This window comes from Nuphar pumila, chromosome 8, assembly GCF_984573655.1.
Source record: "Nuphar pumila chromosome 8, dmNupPumi1.hap1.1, whole genome shotgun sequence".
Classification (NCBI taxonomy): Eukaryota; Viridiplantae; Streptophyta; class Magnoliopsida; order Nymphaeales; family Nymphaeaceae; genus Nuphar; species Nuphar pumila.
In genome coordinates this window covers 124,186,560-124,201,464 of record NC_143256.1, presented here as the reverse complement: position 1 = coordinate 124,201,464, position 14,905 = coordinate 124,186,560, and the positions used below count along the sequence as shown (strand labels likewise).

The following is a 14,905-nucleotide window of genomic DNA, read 5'->3' as shown; positions in this document are numbered from 1 at the left end:
GACTCTCCCACAATTACATATATATTTATATTGATAAATATATATTTAATATATATTATATATATACAAGTATATATGTACTTATACATGTACATATATGTATATATATAATACCATATATACAAGTATAAATATATGTATAATTTAACAATCATACCATTGGTTATAGGGACTAAGACATTCTATCAAGCAAATGTTTGAATTAAAGGGAGAAGACGGCTGTTGATTATTTAGGCAACCAGAATAAAACATCAAGATGTCCGATGTTTACTTAGACTTCAGTCATGAATGGTTTGTTGTGAGGCGATAAGGTCTTTCCCTGGTCTTGTCTAATTTCTCAGATATGCTCACTTGCTATTGGATTAGTCAGTATTTTATGCAACCAAAAATTAAGCTTATCCTCTTTTAGTAATTTCTTATTTTTTGCCTTTATATATGCAGACATGGCAAACACTGAAGCTTGCAAGTATCAAAGGATCTTTGAAATCTTCGGTGCATATAGTGATATAATGTATATAGTCTTGTGATTGAATAAAATTTTCTTGATGCATTGTGATTTTGCAAGTTTTTGAATGTAGAAACAAACTGCAGCATGTTCATTTGATTGTAAAATTACTGATGTAGATTAGTTATAATGTTAATCAAATATTCAAAATATTGAACAAGAAAACAAATAAAATTCGGGCTGGATTTAGGCTCAATGGACATATATAGTCTCATCACAAATGCAAAATAATATAAGGTCAAATTAGTGAACCCAAATAAGTGTGCATCTCAAAAGGCCCAGTTAAACACAGTGAGGCAATTTAAGGGTCAACAAAATTTATTTGCCTTTCTCCATGAAATTAGGGACCCATGAGATCCTCTTAGAATTTGTTGTGGCCCACAGGGACTACAAGTGACAAAAACACCTATTCCATGAGCCAAAGTGAATGGTAAGGTGCTAGTCCCTAATTCATGAGCCTACGGCTTAGAAATAGGGCAAATAGACCTTTCAAACTGTAAATTTTCATGTCCCAAAGGCTAACAATGAATTCAACATCATTTTCTGGTCAGCTGCTTGACTTAGGGTGGAGCCAACTATGGTCAATTGTGAACCTTGTGGTTTATAGTGTGGCTTGCCATGAACCTTTGACTCAAGAAATACCCTATAGCAGCCTACCATAAAGATCCATTTATGGCCTTTCGTGAGGGGTGAACTGTGAATGTTTGTGATGTCTTGCTATTCAAAGCATGCCTAAGGCCTACGATTATCCTAAAAGCTCAATAGAATCAACCAAAGTTTTGTACTAGGCCTTGTTCTATAAGAAGACTTAAGTTTAGCTCAAAGAGGCCAAAAAGAAACACAAAATAAATGCATGCTTGCGACAAGAAACCTTCATTATTGGGGAGGCTTGGAGATCTTTGATATAGGCATGCATTTGGGCATCCTCGGTAATGGTTAACACACTCAGGGATTTAGTTAGGCTATTTAAACCACACATTGAGTTGTGACAATGATAATCTGATTCCCTATGTTATTTGCATTTGGGGGTGGTGCAATGAGCTTTCTCTTCAAGAAGTCATGTAGATGGTTTTGAACAAGGTTGTAAGTATTGTATCATAACCCGTATCAGTCGGGCCCAAAGTAAGATACATATCATATCATAGTGTATCGTAAAAAATCATAAGTTTCACTAAAAAATTCTTTAAAAATCTAAAAAATCATATAATACAATAACACAATTTATTTATGTAACAAGATTAATTAAACATAAATATGTTCTTAAACATTAAACAACCACACATTTGGTTGTACAACCACACATGTAATCACCACAAATACAATCAGTTAAGACAAAATAATGATACATTCAAAAGCTAGAAAGTTTTCGTAACTCATTACAAAAGTACATTTTTTAGTTATAAAATACCATGCTAAGGGGAAAGACATACAAGCTAGAGTTCAAAAACATATAATAAAGGTAATTTTCAGTGTCAAACTTCAGCTCAATGTTTTTTCTTCGTTTATTGCATCGTTCAGTATCTTGAGATGATGTCTCATTTTCATCTTCTAAACCAGAGACCATCTTTGACAATTTCTCTCTGGCAAATGTTGCATGTACTCGTGCCTTTCTTTTATCATCTTCTATAAGACTAGTAATAAGCTCAACACGAATATCAGTAGGAATGCAATGTGTACATAATTTCACGGTGGAGTTGCTATGCCCTACAACATGACATTTAAATCTATACACTCTTCCATGCATTACAAAACCACAAAAGTTGCACTTCACTATTTATTTCAAACACATATCCAAGTCAATTGGTGTACAATATTTCAATGCAGGATCCTTTGCTCTAAGACCTCTACCCTCCATCGACCTCCTAGAGTACGAATTACTAAATCTAATCATTACAAAGATCTAAAACAATGCTCAATAACACACTTAGGGACAAATTTTGAGTTTTAAGGGCAAAACAAATGGCATTAAGGATAAAAAAATCTAAAAGTAAAGTAATATATTCTAACAACAACAACAACAACTACGCCTTTATCCCAAAACAATTGGGTCGGCGATATGAACCAGAAAAGAAAATCATTCTGGGTCTTCCACATGAATCCTTCTCCTCCAATCATTTCTATCCAATGCCATGTCCTCGGTGAGGTTCAAAGCATTCATATCCTTTCCTATCATCTCCATCCAAGTCTTCTTAGGCCTACCCCGACCTCTTTTAACTAATATATTTTCCCATTTCTCCATCCTTCTAACTGGAGCATCATTAGGCCTTCGCCGAATATGTCCAAACCACCGTAAACGATTCTCTCTCATCTTATTTTCAATGGGTGCAACTCCTACCTTCTTACGTATCACCTCATTCTGAATCTTATCTTTTATTGTATTTCCACACATCCATCTCAGCATACGCATCTCAGCTACACTCATTTTTTGAATATGATGTCTCTTGGCAGCCCAACATTCCGTACCATATAGTAAAGCGGGCCTAATAGTCGTCCTATAAAACTTTCCCTTCAACCGCAATGGCAGTCTACGATCGCACAATACTCCAGTTGCACTTTTCCATTTCATCCACCCAACCTTTATCCTATGATTTACATCTCCATCAATTTCTCCATACTTTTGAATGATAGATCCCAAATATTTGAAACAACCATCAACCGGTATTTCTTGCTCACCAAGCTTCACTACACTCCCATCACTACTTCGTTGCTTACTAAACCGACATTCCATGTATTCTGTCTTACTCTTACTCAACTTAAAACCTCTTGCTTCCAATGTCTGTCTCCATAATTCTAACTTGGCATTAACCCCAGCTCTAGACTCATCAATCAAAACAATATCATCAACAAACAACATACACCACGACACATTTTCTTGAATTGATCTCGTAAGCTCATCCGTCACTATAGCAAATAGGAAAGGGCTTAAAGCAGATCCTTGATGTAACCCAACCGTTATAGGAAAATTTGTTGTTACCCCTCCACAAGTGCGGACATTGGTGTAAAGAGTCTTTCACACAATCAAGTCTACAAACAACTTGACAAAACATACATTCACCCAATATGGTAAACCAAAATAGCATACAAAATGCTCCACAACACAAACATAAGAATAGTGCATAAATGCACTTGAATCTGAATATGTGAGAGGTAAAACCCTCTACCTTTGTATATAAATTACAATGGGCAGCATGCCCTTATTTATAGAGAGGTTACATGAGAGGAGCTATTAAAATAGCTGTTGGGATAGCTGTTGGGCTACTCCCAACAGCTCTAATTAGAGCCGTTGGGAGTAGCCCAACAACTCTATTCAAACAGTCAACATTTTGACTGTTTGACAGAACCTGACAAAAAGGCTGTTGGCTGTTTTGACAGTCCAACAGCTCTAGTCAATTATGACTGTTTGACAAAAAGACAAAAAATAAGAAAGAAATAAAATTACAAAAATAAATAAATAAAAAAGTATTACAAGAATATAAGTATATACTTTAAATATATAGTTATATACATATATATATACATATACATACTCTTGTATTACGAAAAGTATGTATATATATATATATAAATATATATATATATATATTCAAGTATATACATATATATGTCATTTTCTAACAGTCTCCCTCAAACTTATGGTGAAATCACCGAAAGTTTGTCAAGTAAAAAGTTGAATCTTGGTGAGCATAGTGCCTTGGTGAAGAAGTCAGCAAGTTGATATTCTGATGTCACATAGGGAAGATCAATAGTCTTCTTCAAATATTCTTCACGAACAAAATGGCAATCCATCTCTATATGCTTAGTTCTTTCATGAAATGTATGATTTCGAGCAATGTATATCGAACTCTTATTGTCACAGCACAATCTTGTAGGATTCTGAAGGTGAATCCCCATATCTGAAATCAGTTGTTTGAGCCACACGACTTCCATAGTAGTAGTTGCCATTGCTCTATATTCAGCTTCTGTAGATGATAATGACACCTTTTGTTGTTTCTTGCACCTCCATGAAATCAAAGATTCACCTAGAAATATACAAAAACCAGTTGTTGAGCGCCTGTTATTTGGATCTCCTCCCCAATCAGCATCAGAATATGCAATAAGATCTAAGGAGGAAGAAGAGGACAAAAAGACTCCCTTATTTATAGTGCCTCTGATGTATTTAATAATTCTCATGACTGCACTCATATGAGCTGATGTTGGAGCATGTTGAAATTGACTGGCTATATGTACAGCATGGGCTATGTCTGGTCTTGTAATACTTAAATACATAAGAGATCCCACTAGCTGTCTGAAGGGAGTTGGATTGTCCAAAGGAACTCCATCATCGGCTCGCATTTTCATTCCAACAATCTCTGGAGTATCAACAACTTTATCATCTGAAAGTCCTGACCTGTCAATAATATCTGAAGCAAACTTTGTTTGTGACAATATGTATCCTCGGTTAGAGTATGAAACTTCTATACCAAGAAAGTATGTTAGAAACCCAAGATCTGTCATTTCAAAAGAATTTTTCAAAAATTGTTTTACTTTCTTGATTCCCTCCTTGTCACTACCTGTAATTAACATATCATCAACATATAAAAGTAAAATTATAATACCAGCAGAAGAGTTCTTGATAAACAAAGCTGTATCAGTATAGCATGTTTTAAAACCATACCTTGTAATAACATTGTTAAAAGTATCAAACCAAGCTTTAGGTGCTTGTTTGAGGCCATATAATGCCTTTTTTAATTTAAGCACTTTACCTGAATGAATTATTAATCCAGGTGGAATATCCATATATACTTCCTCATTGAGATTCTCATTTAAAAATGCATTTTTAACATCCATTTGAAATATATTCCAATTTTTAATAGCTGAAATAGCTACAAGCATTCGAACAGTGGTCATCCTGGCAACAGGAGCAAAAGTTTCTTCGTAATCTACTCCGTATTCTTGAGAATATCCTTTGGCAACTAATCTGGCTTTATGCCTTTCCAAGGATCCATCACTTTTGGTTTTTACTTTAAAAACCCATCTACAACCTATTGTCTTTTTTCCTATAGGTAAATCCAGAATTTCCCAAGTATTAGCATCTTTAAGAGCTTCTAATTCTATGTGCATAGCTTTTATCCATTCAGGTAAATTTTTTGCTTCATTGTAACATGAGGGTTCAAAATATGAGTGGATAGCTATAAGACATGCTCTATGTTTAGGAGAGAATGAATCATAAGACACAAATTTATTTGGGATTCTTGAGGTTCGTTCTGATCTACGAATAGTGGTTTGTTCTGAAGGAATTTCTGATGCTTCATGATTACTTTGATTTACACCTTCATTGAATGCATTTCGATTTCTTCTAGTGTATACTATTGGTTCAACTATTGTTCTATTTTCAATAAGAGGTTCTACATAAATATTTTCATCATTAGACAATAGTTTGAACAAGAAAGAATAATCAGAGTTTATGTCTTCCGACATGTTTTCTTCAAATCCACTTTCATTTTCAACAAAATTAACATTCCTTGAAATGAGAAGTTTATCATTTTTGGTATCATAACATTTAAATCCTTTTTGTGTTTCTGAATAACCAATGAACGCACAGGAAATAACTTTAGAAGATAGTTTATCTCCTTTATCATTCAAAACATAACATTTGCAACCAAAGATTCTCAGTCTTTGATAGTCAGGTTCATATTTGAATAATTTTTCAAAAGGAATTTCATTAGATAAAGTTTTGGAAGGCATCCTATTTATAAGATATACTGAGGTTAATGCAGCTTCAGCCCAAAGATTTTTTGGAACATTTTTAGCAATAAGAAGAGTTCTTGTAGTTTCCATAATATGTCTGTGTTTCCTTTCTGAAACTCCATTTTGTTGTGGGGTTCTAGGACATGATCTTTGATGTAAAATTCCTTCATTTTCTAAAAATTGTTTAAACTCATTTGACAAGTATTCTCCTCCAGAGTCAGTTCTGAGAATTTTGAGTTTACTTTCAAATTGATTTTTAATCATGTTATGGAATGTTTTGAAGGTTGCAAATACATCTGATTTATACTTAAGAAAGTAAATCCAACAATATCTAGTGAAGTCATCAATAAACACAACATAGTAGGATAATCCGCCTTTAGAGGTTACAGGAGCAGGACCCCATACATCCGAATGAACTAATTCAAAAGGCATTGTGGAGTAAAAAGTTCTTTGACCATAAGGCAAGACTTTCATTTTACCAAGTAAACATTCTTTGCATTCAAAATTATCTTTACAAAGATTCTTGGTAATAGGTACAAAATTTAATTTTCTTATATTTGGATGCCCAAGTCTATGATGCCAAGTCCGTATGTCTTTTGTTTGGGCAGTGTTGCAAAATGATTCATTTGGAATATAAAGGAAATCCATATAATAGAGATCTCCTTGCCTAGAACCTTCCCCAATCAATTTCCCGGACTGGCGATCCTGCACCCAACATTTACTTGATGAGAAAATGACATCACATCCATGATCCGAGATTTGAGAAACAGAAAGTAGATTAAGATGAAGTTTTGGTATAAGTCTTATTTTTGGAATATAAAAGTTGTTATGTTTTGACAAATCATTTTTAAAAATTCCAACACCCTCTATTTCCAAGGCAGTACCATCGGCAGTGGAAACAAATGATGCATTTGAATTAGGTTGACATTCGGATAGTATAGATCTATGTGGGGTCATATGAAAAGAAGCTCCTGAATCAAGAAGCCAAGAGCACATACCAGGAGTAGCAGAGGTTGCAATGGCCGCTCCTGAGGTAGATCCTTTAAGCAGTGGTTGTAATGCCGCCGTCAGTTGAGATAATGATTTGGTGAGGTCTTTGAGATTCAAAGTATCTTTATCTTGTTTTGATGGTGCAGCCGCAACACGCTTTTCTTGAGGCCTATATTTGTATCTAGGACATTGAGGCCTAATATGACCGGGCTCATTACAATTATGGCAAATGATTTTTTATTCTCCTCGATTCTTATTAAAATGAGGAGGTTTATATGGCTTGATATAGTGTCCTGGTTTTGATGCGGCAAGTGCGCAATACTCTTCTTGACCATTGCTAGAAGTAGCAAGCACACTAACATTTTTACTCATGTTTAGCCTAGTCTCTTCTCCACTAAGTTTAGTGAGAATCTCATGAATAGGAGGAGGTGATGAAGATGATAGCAAGGAGGCCCTTGTTTGTTCAAACTCGGGTATCAAACCATAGAGAAAAGCGAAAAGTCTCTCTTCTTCAACTTGAACTCTCCGCATTTCTATACACTTTCCTTCCCATTTGGGTTCAAATTGGGCAAGTTGGGTCCAAATGGAAGATAACTCCATAAAATAATCTCTTATATTCTTATCTCCTTGTTTAATGTTTCTAACTTTTTCTTGGAGATAATACTTGTGAGCCATATCTTTTTCGATAAACATACCTCTAAGATATTCCCATGCTTCATTTGCCTTTTTGTAACACAAAAGGTTTGAGGCAATTTTTGTCTCAACTCCACTAAGCATCCATGAAAGAATTTTGGCATTTTTCATTTCCCATTCATCTAATTTTTTGTAGTATTCTTCCATGGCTTTGTTTTTTTCTTCAAGACTAGTCTCAACGTCATTTTCACCTAATGTAATTTTGGGAGTGGGTTCAAGAATAGTACCTCTTACAAATCCCCACAAACCTTGACCCTTGATGAATGTCTCCAAGTGTCCCGCCCAAATGTTATAGTTGCTTCCTTCAAGTTTGAATGGCGGAATGAAGTTGGAGTTGCTTGTATTGTGCGGAAAAAATTCACCCATGATGAATCCAAAGAAAAAAAGGAACCACCAATCACGAAAGAAAGAAGACACGCTTTACGAGGCAGCTCACCAATGCACGGTTGATCATACACCAAGCTCTGATACCATGTAAAGAGTCTTTCACACAATCAAGTCTACAAACAACTTGACAAAACATACATTCACCCAATATGGTAAACCAAAATAGCATACAAAATGCTCCACAGCACAAACATAAGAATAGTGCATAAATGCACTTGAATCTGAATATGTGAGAGGTAAAACCCTCTACCTTTGTATATAAATTACAATGGGCAGCATGCCCTTATTTATAGAGAGGTTACATGAGAGGAGCTATTAAAATAGCTGTTGGGATAGCTGTTGGGCTACTCCCAACAGCTCTAATTAGAGCCATTGGGAGTAGCCCAACAACTCTATTCAAACAGTCAACATTTTGACTGTTTGACAGAACCTGACAAAAAGGCTGTTGGCTGTTTTGACAGTCCAACAGCTCTAGTCAATTATGACTGTTTGACAAAAAGACAAAAAATAAGAAAGAAACAAAATTACAAAAATAAATAAATAAAAAAGTATTACAAGAATATAAGTATATACTTTAAATATATAGTTATATACATATATATATACATATACATACTCTTGTATTACGAAAAGTATGTATATATATATATAAATATATATATATATATATATATATATTCAAGTATATACATATATATGTCATTTTCTAACAATTGGTTACTACTCCTTCATACATATCTTTAATTATACTAATGTACTTGAGAGAAACACCTTTCTTCATCATTGTTCACCAGAGAACGTCCCTAGGTACTTTATCATATGCCTTCTCCAAATCAATAAAAACCATATGCAAATCTTTGTTCCTCTCTCTATATCTCTCAATAAGTTGTCAAAGAAGATGTATAGTTTCCATAGTTGATATTCCATGCATAAAACCAAATTGATTCTCCGATATCATGACAACCTTTCTCAACTTATACTCAATCACCCTCTCCCAAAGTTTCATAGTATGACTCATGAGTTTTATACCACGATAGTTTACGCAATCTTGTATATCACCCTTATTCTTATATAGAGGCACCAAAGTACTCTTTCTCCACTCATTAGGCATCTTATTTGTCCGCCAAATCTTGTTAAAAAGATTTGTCAACCATTCTGAACCTTTCTCTCCCAAGCATTTTCAAGCCTCGATAGGTATACCATCTGGGCCAACTGCCCTTCTTGATTTCATTTTCTTCAAAGCCTCTGCAATTTCTTTCTTTTGAATCTTGCGCATGAAGTCACGATTTATCTCATGAAAAGGAATGGAGAAGTCTCCAAGATCCTGAGCATGACTTCCATTAAATAGCTTATCAAAATAATCTTTTCATCTTTCCTTAATCTCCTTATCTTTGACTAAAACCCTTTGTGTTTCATCTTTGATGCATCTAACCATACCCAGATCCCTCGATTTCCTATCTCTCATCTTTGCAAGCCTATACATATCTTTCTCGCCCTCTTTGGTATCCAACTTATCATAAACCTCCTTATATACCTTATCCCTCGCATTTCGAACTACTTTTTTAGCTTCATTCTTTGCTATCATATACTTCTCCAAATTCTCATTATCACGACTCTTACTTAGATTTCTATAACACTCTCTTTTAATCTTAATAGCTAATTTGACATCCTCGTTCCACCATGATGTATCCTTACCTAGCGGTGCACCACCTTTAGACTCACCTAATACCTCCTTAGTCACCTTTCTCATGCCACCCGCTATCTTATTCCACATTGATTCTGAATCCTCCTCGAGACACCAATCAGCTTCCTTAACTACCTGCTCTACAAACATTCCTTGTTTAGCTCCTTTTACTGCCCACCACTTAGTTCTATAATCTATCCTATGTCTATCCATTTTGCGGCATTGTTTAATTCTAAGATCTAAAATTAAGACTCTATGTTGTGTAGCTACACTTTCTCCCGATATAACGTTACAATCGATGCAACAACCCCTATCTCTCTTTCTAAGTAGGAAAAAATCTATCTGACTCGTATTAACCCCACTTTTAAATGTTACTAGGTGAGACTCCCTATTTCTAAACCAAGTGTTTGCTAAGATCATATCATAGGACAAACAAAATCTAAAATCCTTTCTCCACTTTCGTTTCTTTCTCCTATACCATAGCCTCTATGAATACTCTCAAATCCATCCCTACTAATGCCTACATGTCCATTAAGGTCACCGCCGATGAAGAGCTTTTCTACATAAGATATCCCTTGTATTACTCCATCTAAATCTTCTCAAAATTGACGCTTAATGGAATCATCTAAACCTACTTGAGGTGCATAAACACTAATAATATTAATAATATCCGTACCTAATACTAATTTAATAAGTAAAATCCTATCACCCTTCCTATGGACCTCAACTACATTATCTATAAACTCACGACTCATAACAATCCCTACTCCATTCCTATTCCTATTTATTCCTGTATACCAAATCTTATATCCCCAAGGTTCTATCACTTTTGCTTTCTGACCTACCCATTTGGTCTCTTGTAGACATAAAATATCAATCTTTCTCCTACACATAACATCTACTAACTCTACCAACTTACCAGTTAAAGACCCTATATTCCAAGTGGCTAACCTAATTTTATGGTCTTGGACTAACTTCTTTACCCCCACCCGTCCAACAAAGTGAGGGAACCCTTGCCTATTTAACACCACACCGGGCGCCGGTGTGACGCGTCGATTCTGTGCGACGACCTAGCAACCCTTGCCCATTTATCACTGCCTCCGGGCCTATAGAGTACAACGCGTCTCTCAGTAGGGAATATCCCAACGAAATTCTCATATTGGTTCATATTCATAGGGTATGACTAAGTTTTTATGCTGGCTGTCACTGGCCTATCACAACCCTCCTCCTTTATCCGGGCTTGGGACCGACAGTGTATAACTAAACAGTTATACACAGGCAGAGTTAAAGTAATATATTCTAAAAACATAAAAAAAGAAAGGAGCTTACCCTCCTTCAACTTCAATCATACACGAATGAAACAAAGAACAAAGTTTTTTTACTTTATCTCACTTTCTTGAGTGAAAATTGGGTGAAAATGCACTCTTGAGCAAACCACAAAAGTCCTCTCCCTTGCACATGGATCGACCCCTAAATCGCACTCACGACTCCTAGTGTGCGTGAATACCCCTCTAATGGCTTCTACACAAATGAGGGAATTGGCCCTTAAGAGGTATTTAAAACCCAAAAAGAAAAAAATTATGATTCAACCATTTTCAAAGTGCGTTGAAGGTGTATCGTACGATACGATACAATACAGGGTTGTATCGTATGATACACACTCGTATTGCGATACGAGTGTGTATCATATCGTTATTTTCCATAGTAACGATATGTATCATACAATACTTATAACATTGGTTTTCAGTAAAAGCACCTGATATTTGCCTAAAAGAAAAGGCATCTTAGACTATGAAACACTAAAACTTTCTAAGGACGGATGTTTATTAAGTCATAATTGCAAAGATGCTTGAATTAACAGGTATTTCTATGTATGTGATATGTATCCCTTGTTAAAATACTTGGGGTGCCTTCACATAGAGGCTGTTCTAAAAAGGCACATTGGATTTAGGTGAAGAACCAAAAAGAAAATTGGAAAATTGATTGGCTTGTGTTGCTCTTCTATTTGTGCAAGTTGTGCTCATTAATTCTTGCTTTGGTTTTTATTATCCTGTCTGAAGAGTGAAGCAAGGCAAACTCCCATTACACATTGGAGGGCTTAGATTAAGAGGATTAATTTGTTTAAAAAGTATTTCTGAAAAAATTGTAGTGTCTTTTATCACTTTATTTGGAAATTTGTGGTTGCAGTTTGAAACTTTTCCAATCATGCCTTATTGGTGATCTTTATTGATTGTGTTTGCAGGTATGAAGGGGCTTTGTCTCTTGAACTTTCAAATAACCATCCTAATCAGCGAATTATACATCGGAAAGTTTCATGGATTTTGGGGAAATGGGTTTCACAGGTTTACCTATTTATCCCATTGAACCTTTTTTTGAGGATTTATTTTGGAGTTTATCTGACTGCATGACTAGAATAGTATCTATTAAGCACGTCAATCTGTTCTTAACTCACCTTGAAATGAAACAAATATCAAACACGAGAATACCACTAAGGGCTACAAGGAATTGCAAATACACAAAAGACCACTATTGGGTCAAATACAATCTCACTAAGGAGATACACAAATCAAACAAGAGTCACCAATCTCACGAGTGACAATCTAAAAGAATATAATTTTATAAGTCACACATATACTTGTGAAAAGCATAACAAAATACAAAGAGAATGGCTCTATTTATAGAACCATACAATACATGAAGGGAGGCAGTCCAACAGTCATTGGACTGCCTCCAAATGCCATATTTATGACCATTGGGAGCAGTCCAACGACTAGTTGGACTGCCTCCAACAGTCATGTTGTCTGATACACAAATAAAACAGAAAAAGTAATAATAAACAAAAAGACTGTACAGCCCCTACTAGGCTGTATTTATTACATTACATGACATGAAAAGACCAAAATACCTCTGATATACATGTATATATATATATCCATACATTATATTTTAACACACCTAAGTGGTGTCAAAGCCCAAGTGAGTTGATTCTCTCATCAGTGTGTTTTTGAACCATGTCTCAAGTTGAGTCTTTTATTTCAAGTAAAAGTATTGGCTTCATTTGAAACTTGCTTTCTTTATGTCATGTGATTCATGCCATCTATTCAATTTCATGTACATTCAAAGGGAATAATACATTTTGTAGATATTTATGCTTTTCAAGACCATGGCTTGCCTGCATGAGATTCTCTTTGATTCTTGATGGTAATTATGTCACACATGCATGATGTAATTGTTGATATCGAAAATTGATTTATTTTCACCTATAAATTTTCTTGGCTTTTTTTCTTTCTTTTTACCTCTTCATCCTTTGGGGTCACATGTTGGTTAACCATGTTTACTTGTTTTTTTTAATATTCATTATTCTCTGTTTCTTATGGAATAACTATTGGCAGATCAAAGGTGACTTAAGGAAACCAGTGTGGTATGCTTTGATTAACTTGCTTCAGGGGAGCGATTTAGCAGTTAAAGTATGCTTCCCTTGTTCCCTCTAAATATGTAATATGCTTGTTGTCACCTTGTAATTTGGTTTTCACTATTTTTTTGTTTGAGAATTTTCATAAACTTTTAGTTAGTTCATCACCATTATTGTTGACAATTAATTTCTTGTTTGTTCTAGCTTTCATCCGTTCAGTCGCTGTATTCTCTTATTGATGAGGATAACTTTTATGAACTAGATCCTTCTGATTGTTTCCCAATGTGTTGGAGTTTGTGCTTCAAGTTGTTTGAAGAGGTGCAAATGTTTGAATCGAAGGTTAGTGTTTCTAATGAACTCTGCATTGTCATTACTAAATCTCTCTTATTTTAATGTACACATTTTTATGCGTTTTGAGAATATGGTCTGTTGAATTCTTCATAGTTATTTTCGGATTAAAACTTCTCTATTGGTGGATGCTTGCAACTATACGTAGTTTTAAGTGAGTTGCAATGCATATTGTACACTGTAATAATATTGTTTGAAATGCAGCCAATTTGTTTTACAATTTATGATATTTTTATGAGTTCATATGTTATCTTGTTAGGATGTTCCACTTTTACATATTTAGCATTTTATTTTAATCAGAATGTGAGCTTTCTTCTTTTATCATGATTTCTCCTTCATGTAAGGCATACAAATAATCTAAAACTTTTAGGTTACGTGCTGTTATCCTTTTACTATTGAGCACAATGTGTAAGTAGGGCATTAGTTTTCTCGTTCATAGAAGGCCTAGAATTAATTTAAAGGGTTTCATGGTATGGACAATCTTTTTATTTGTTGGTTGCATAATTGCTTGTTTATGTGCATTTATGATTGTTTATGATCACAATGCTCTGGTAGATGCAGAAGCACAAGGAACGCACCATCCACCACAAAATATCCTTGAATTTCAGCTTAAGTGGACAAAATCTTGTATGTTTATATCTTATATATGTTTGTCAAGAATACTCCACTAATTGGTGAATTCAATGCCAAAATTAGCTAAAACTACCCTACAACGGCAAAATCTCCAGCTTCTGCTGATGATTACACCTGCTGATTTTGATTTGTGGGCTTGCCTGAGGGAGGTTTTCTGTAAGGCCAGTTGCTATGCATTAATCTCCATTTCATGCAATAGGTTTGTATTCCAATCTGGGATTTTTTATTTACAAATGAATGAAACTTTGGATTGATTGACTGTAGTGGAACATATAGTCAAATGCCTTCAAGCGAGATAACTGTTCAAGAAAAGGAAAGACTAATAACAAAATAAGGCAATCTATTTCTCATGCTTGATCTTGGTTTTGGGGTTTCAGAGCCTATTCTTACATTTTCTCAGCACTGTTTGAAGTGAATGTTATTTTCAAATTTTGTTGAAGAGTCTACAATCAAGTGCCTTTTGTCATTTTTGCAAAGTGAGTTTATCAAGAGACTATGAGTAATTTCTACTTTTCACCTTTATGAT

At 34.8% G+C, this 14,905-nt stretch overlaps 1 protein-coding gene across 2 annotated transcripts in view; it reads left to right on the top strand.

Moving 5' to 3' along the window:
* Positions 1-14,905, top strand: part of LOC149830584 (uncharacterized) — a 108,750-nt gene that overhangs the window by 60,849 nt on the left and 32,996 nt on the right. For both annotated transcript variants that reach the window (XR_016433683.1, XM_090015864.1), the window contains exons 11-13: positions 12,229-12,328; positions 13,379-13,453; positions 13,603-13,737. Coding sequence is in view for 1 of the 2 variants with exons in the window: in XM_090015864.1 (XP_089871990.1) it covers positions 12,229-12,328; positions 13,379-13,453; positions 13,603-13,737 (310 nt within the window). In the remaining variant the exon portion in view is untranslated. The remainder of the gene's footprint in view (positions 1-12,228; positions 12,329-13,378; positions 13,454-13,602; positions 13,738-14,905) is intronic.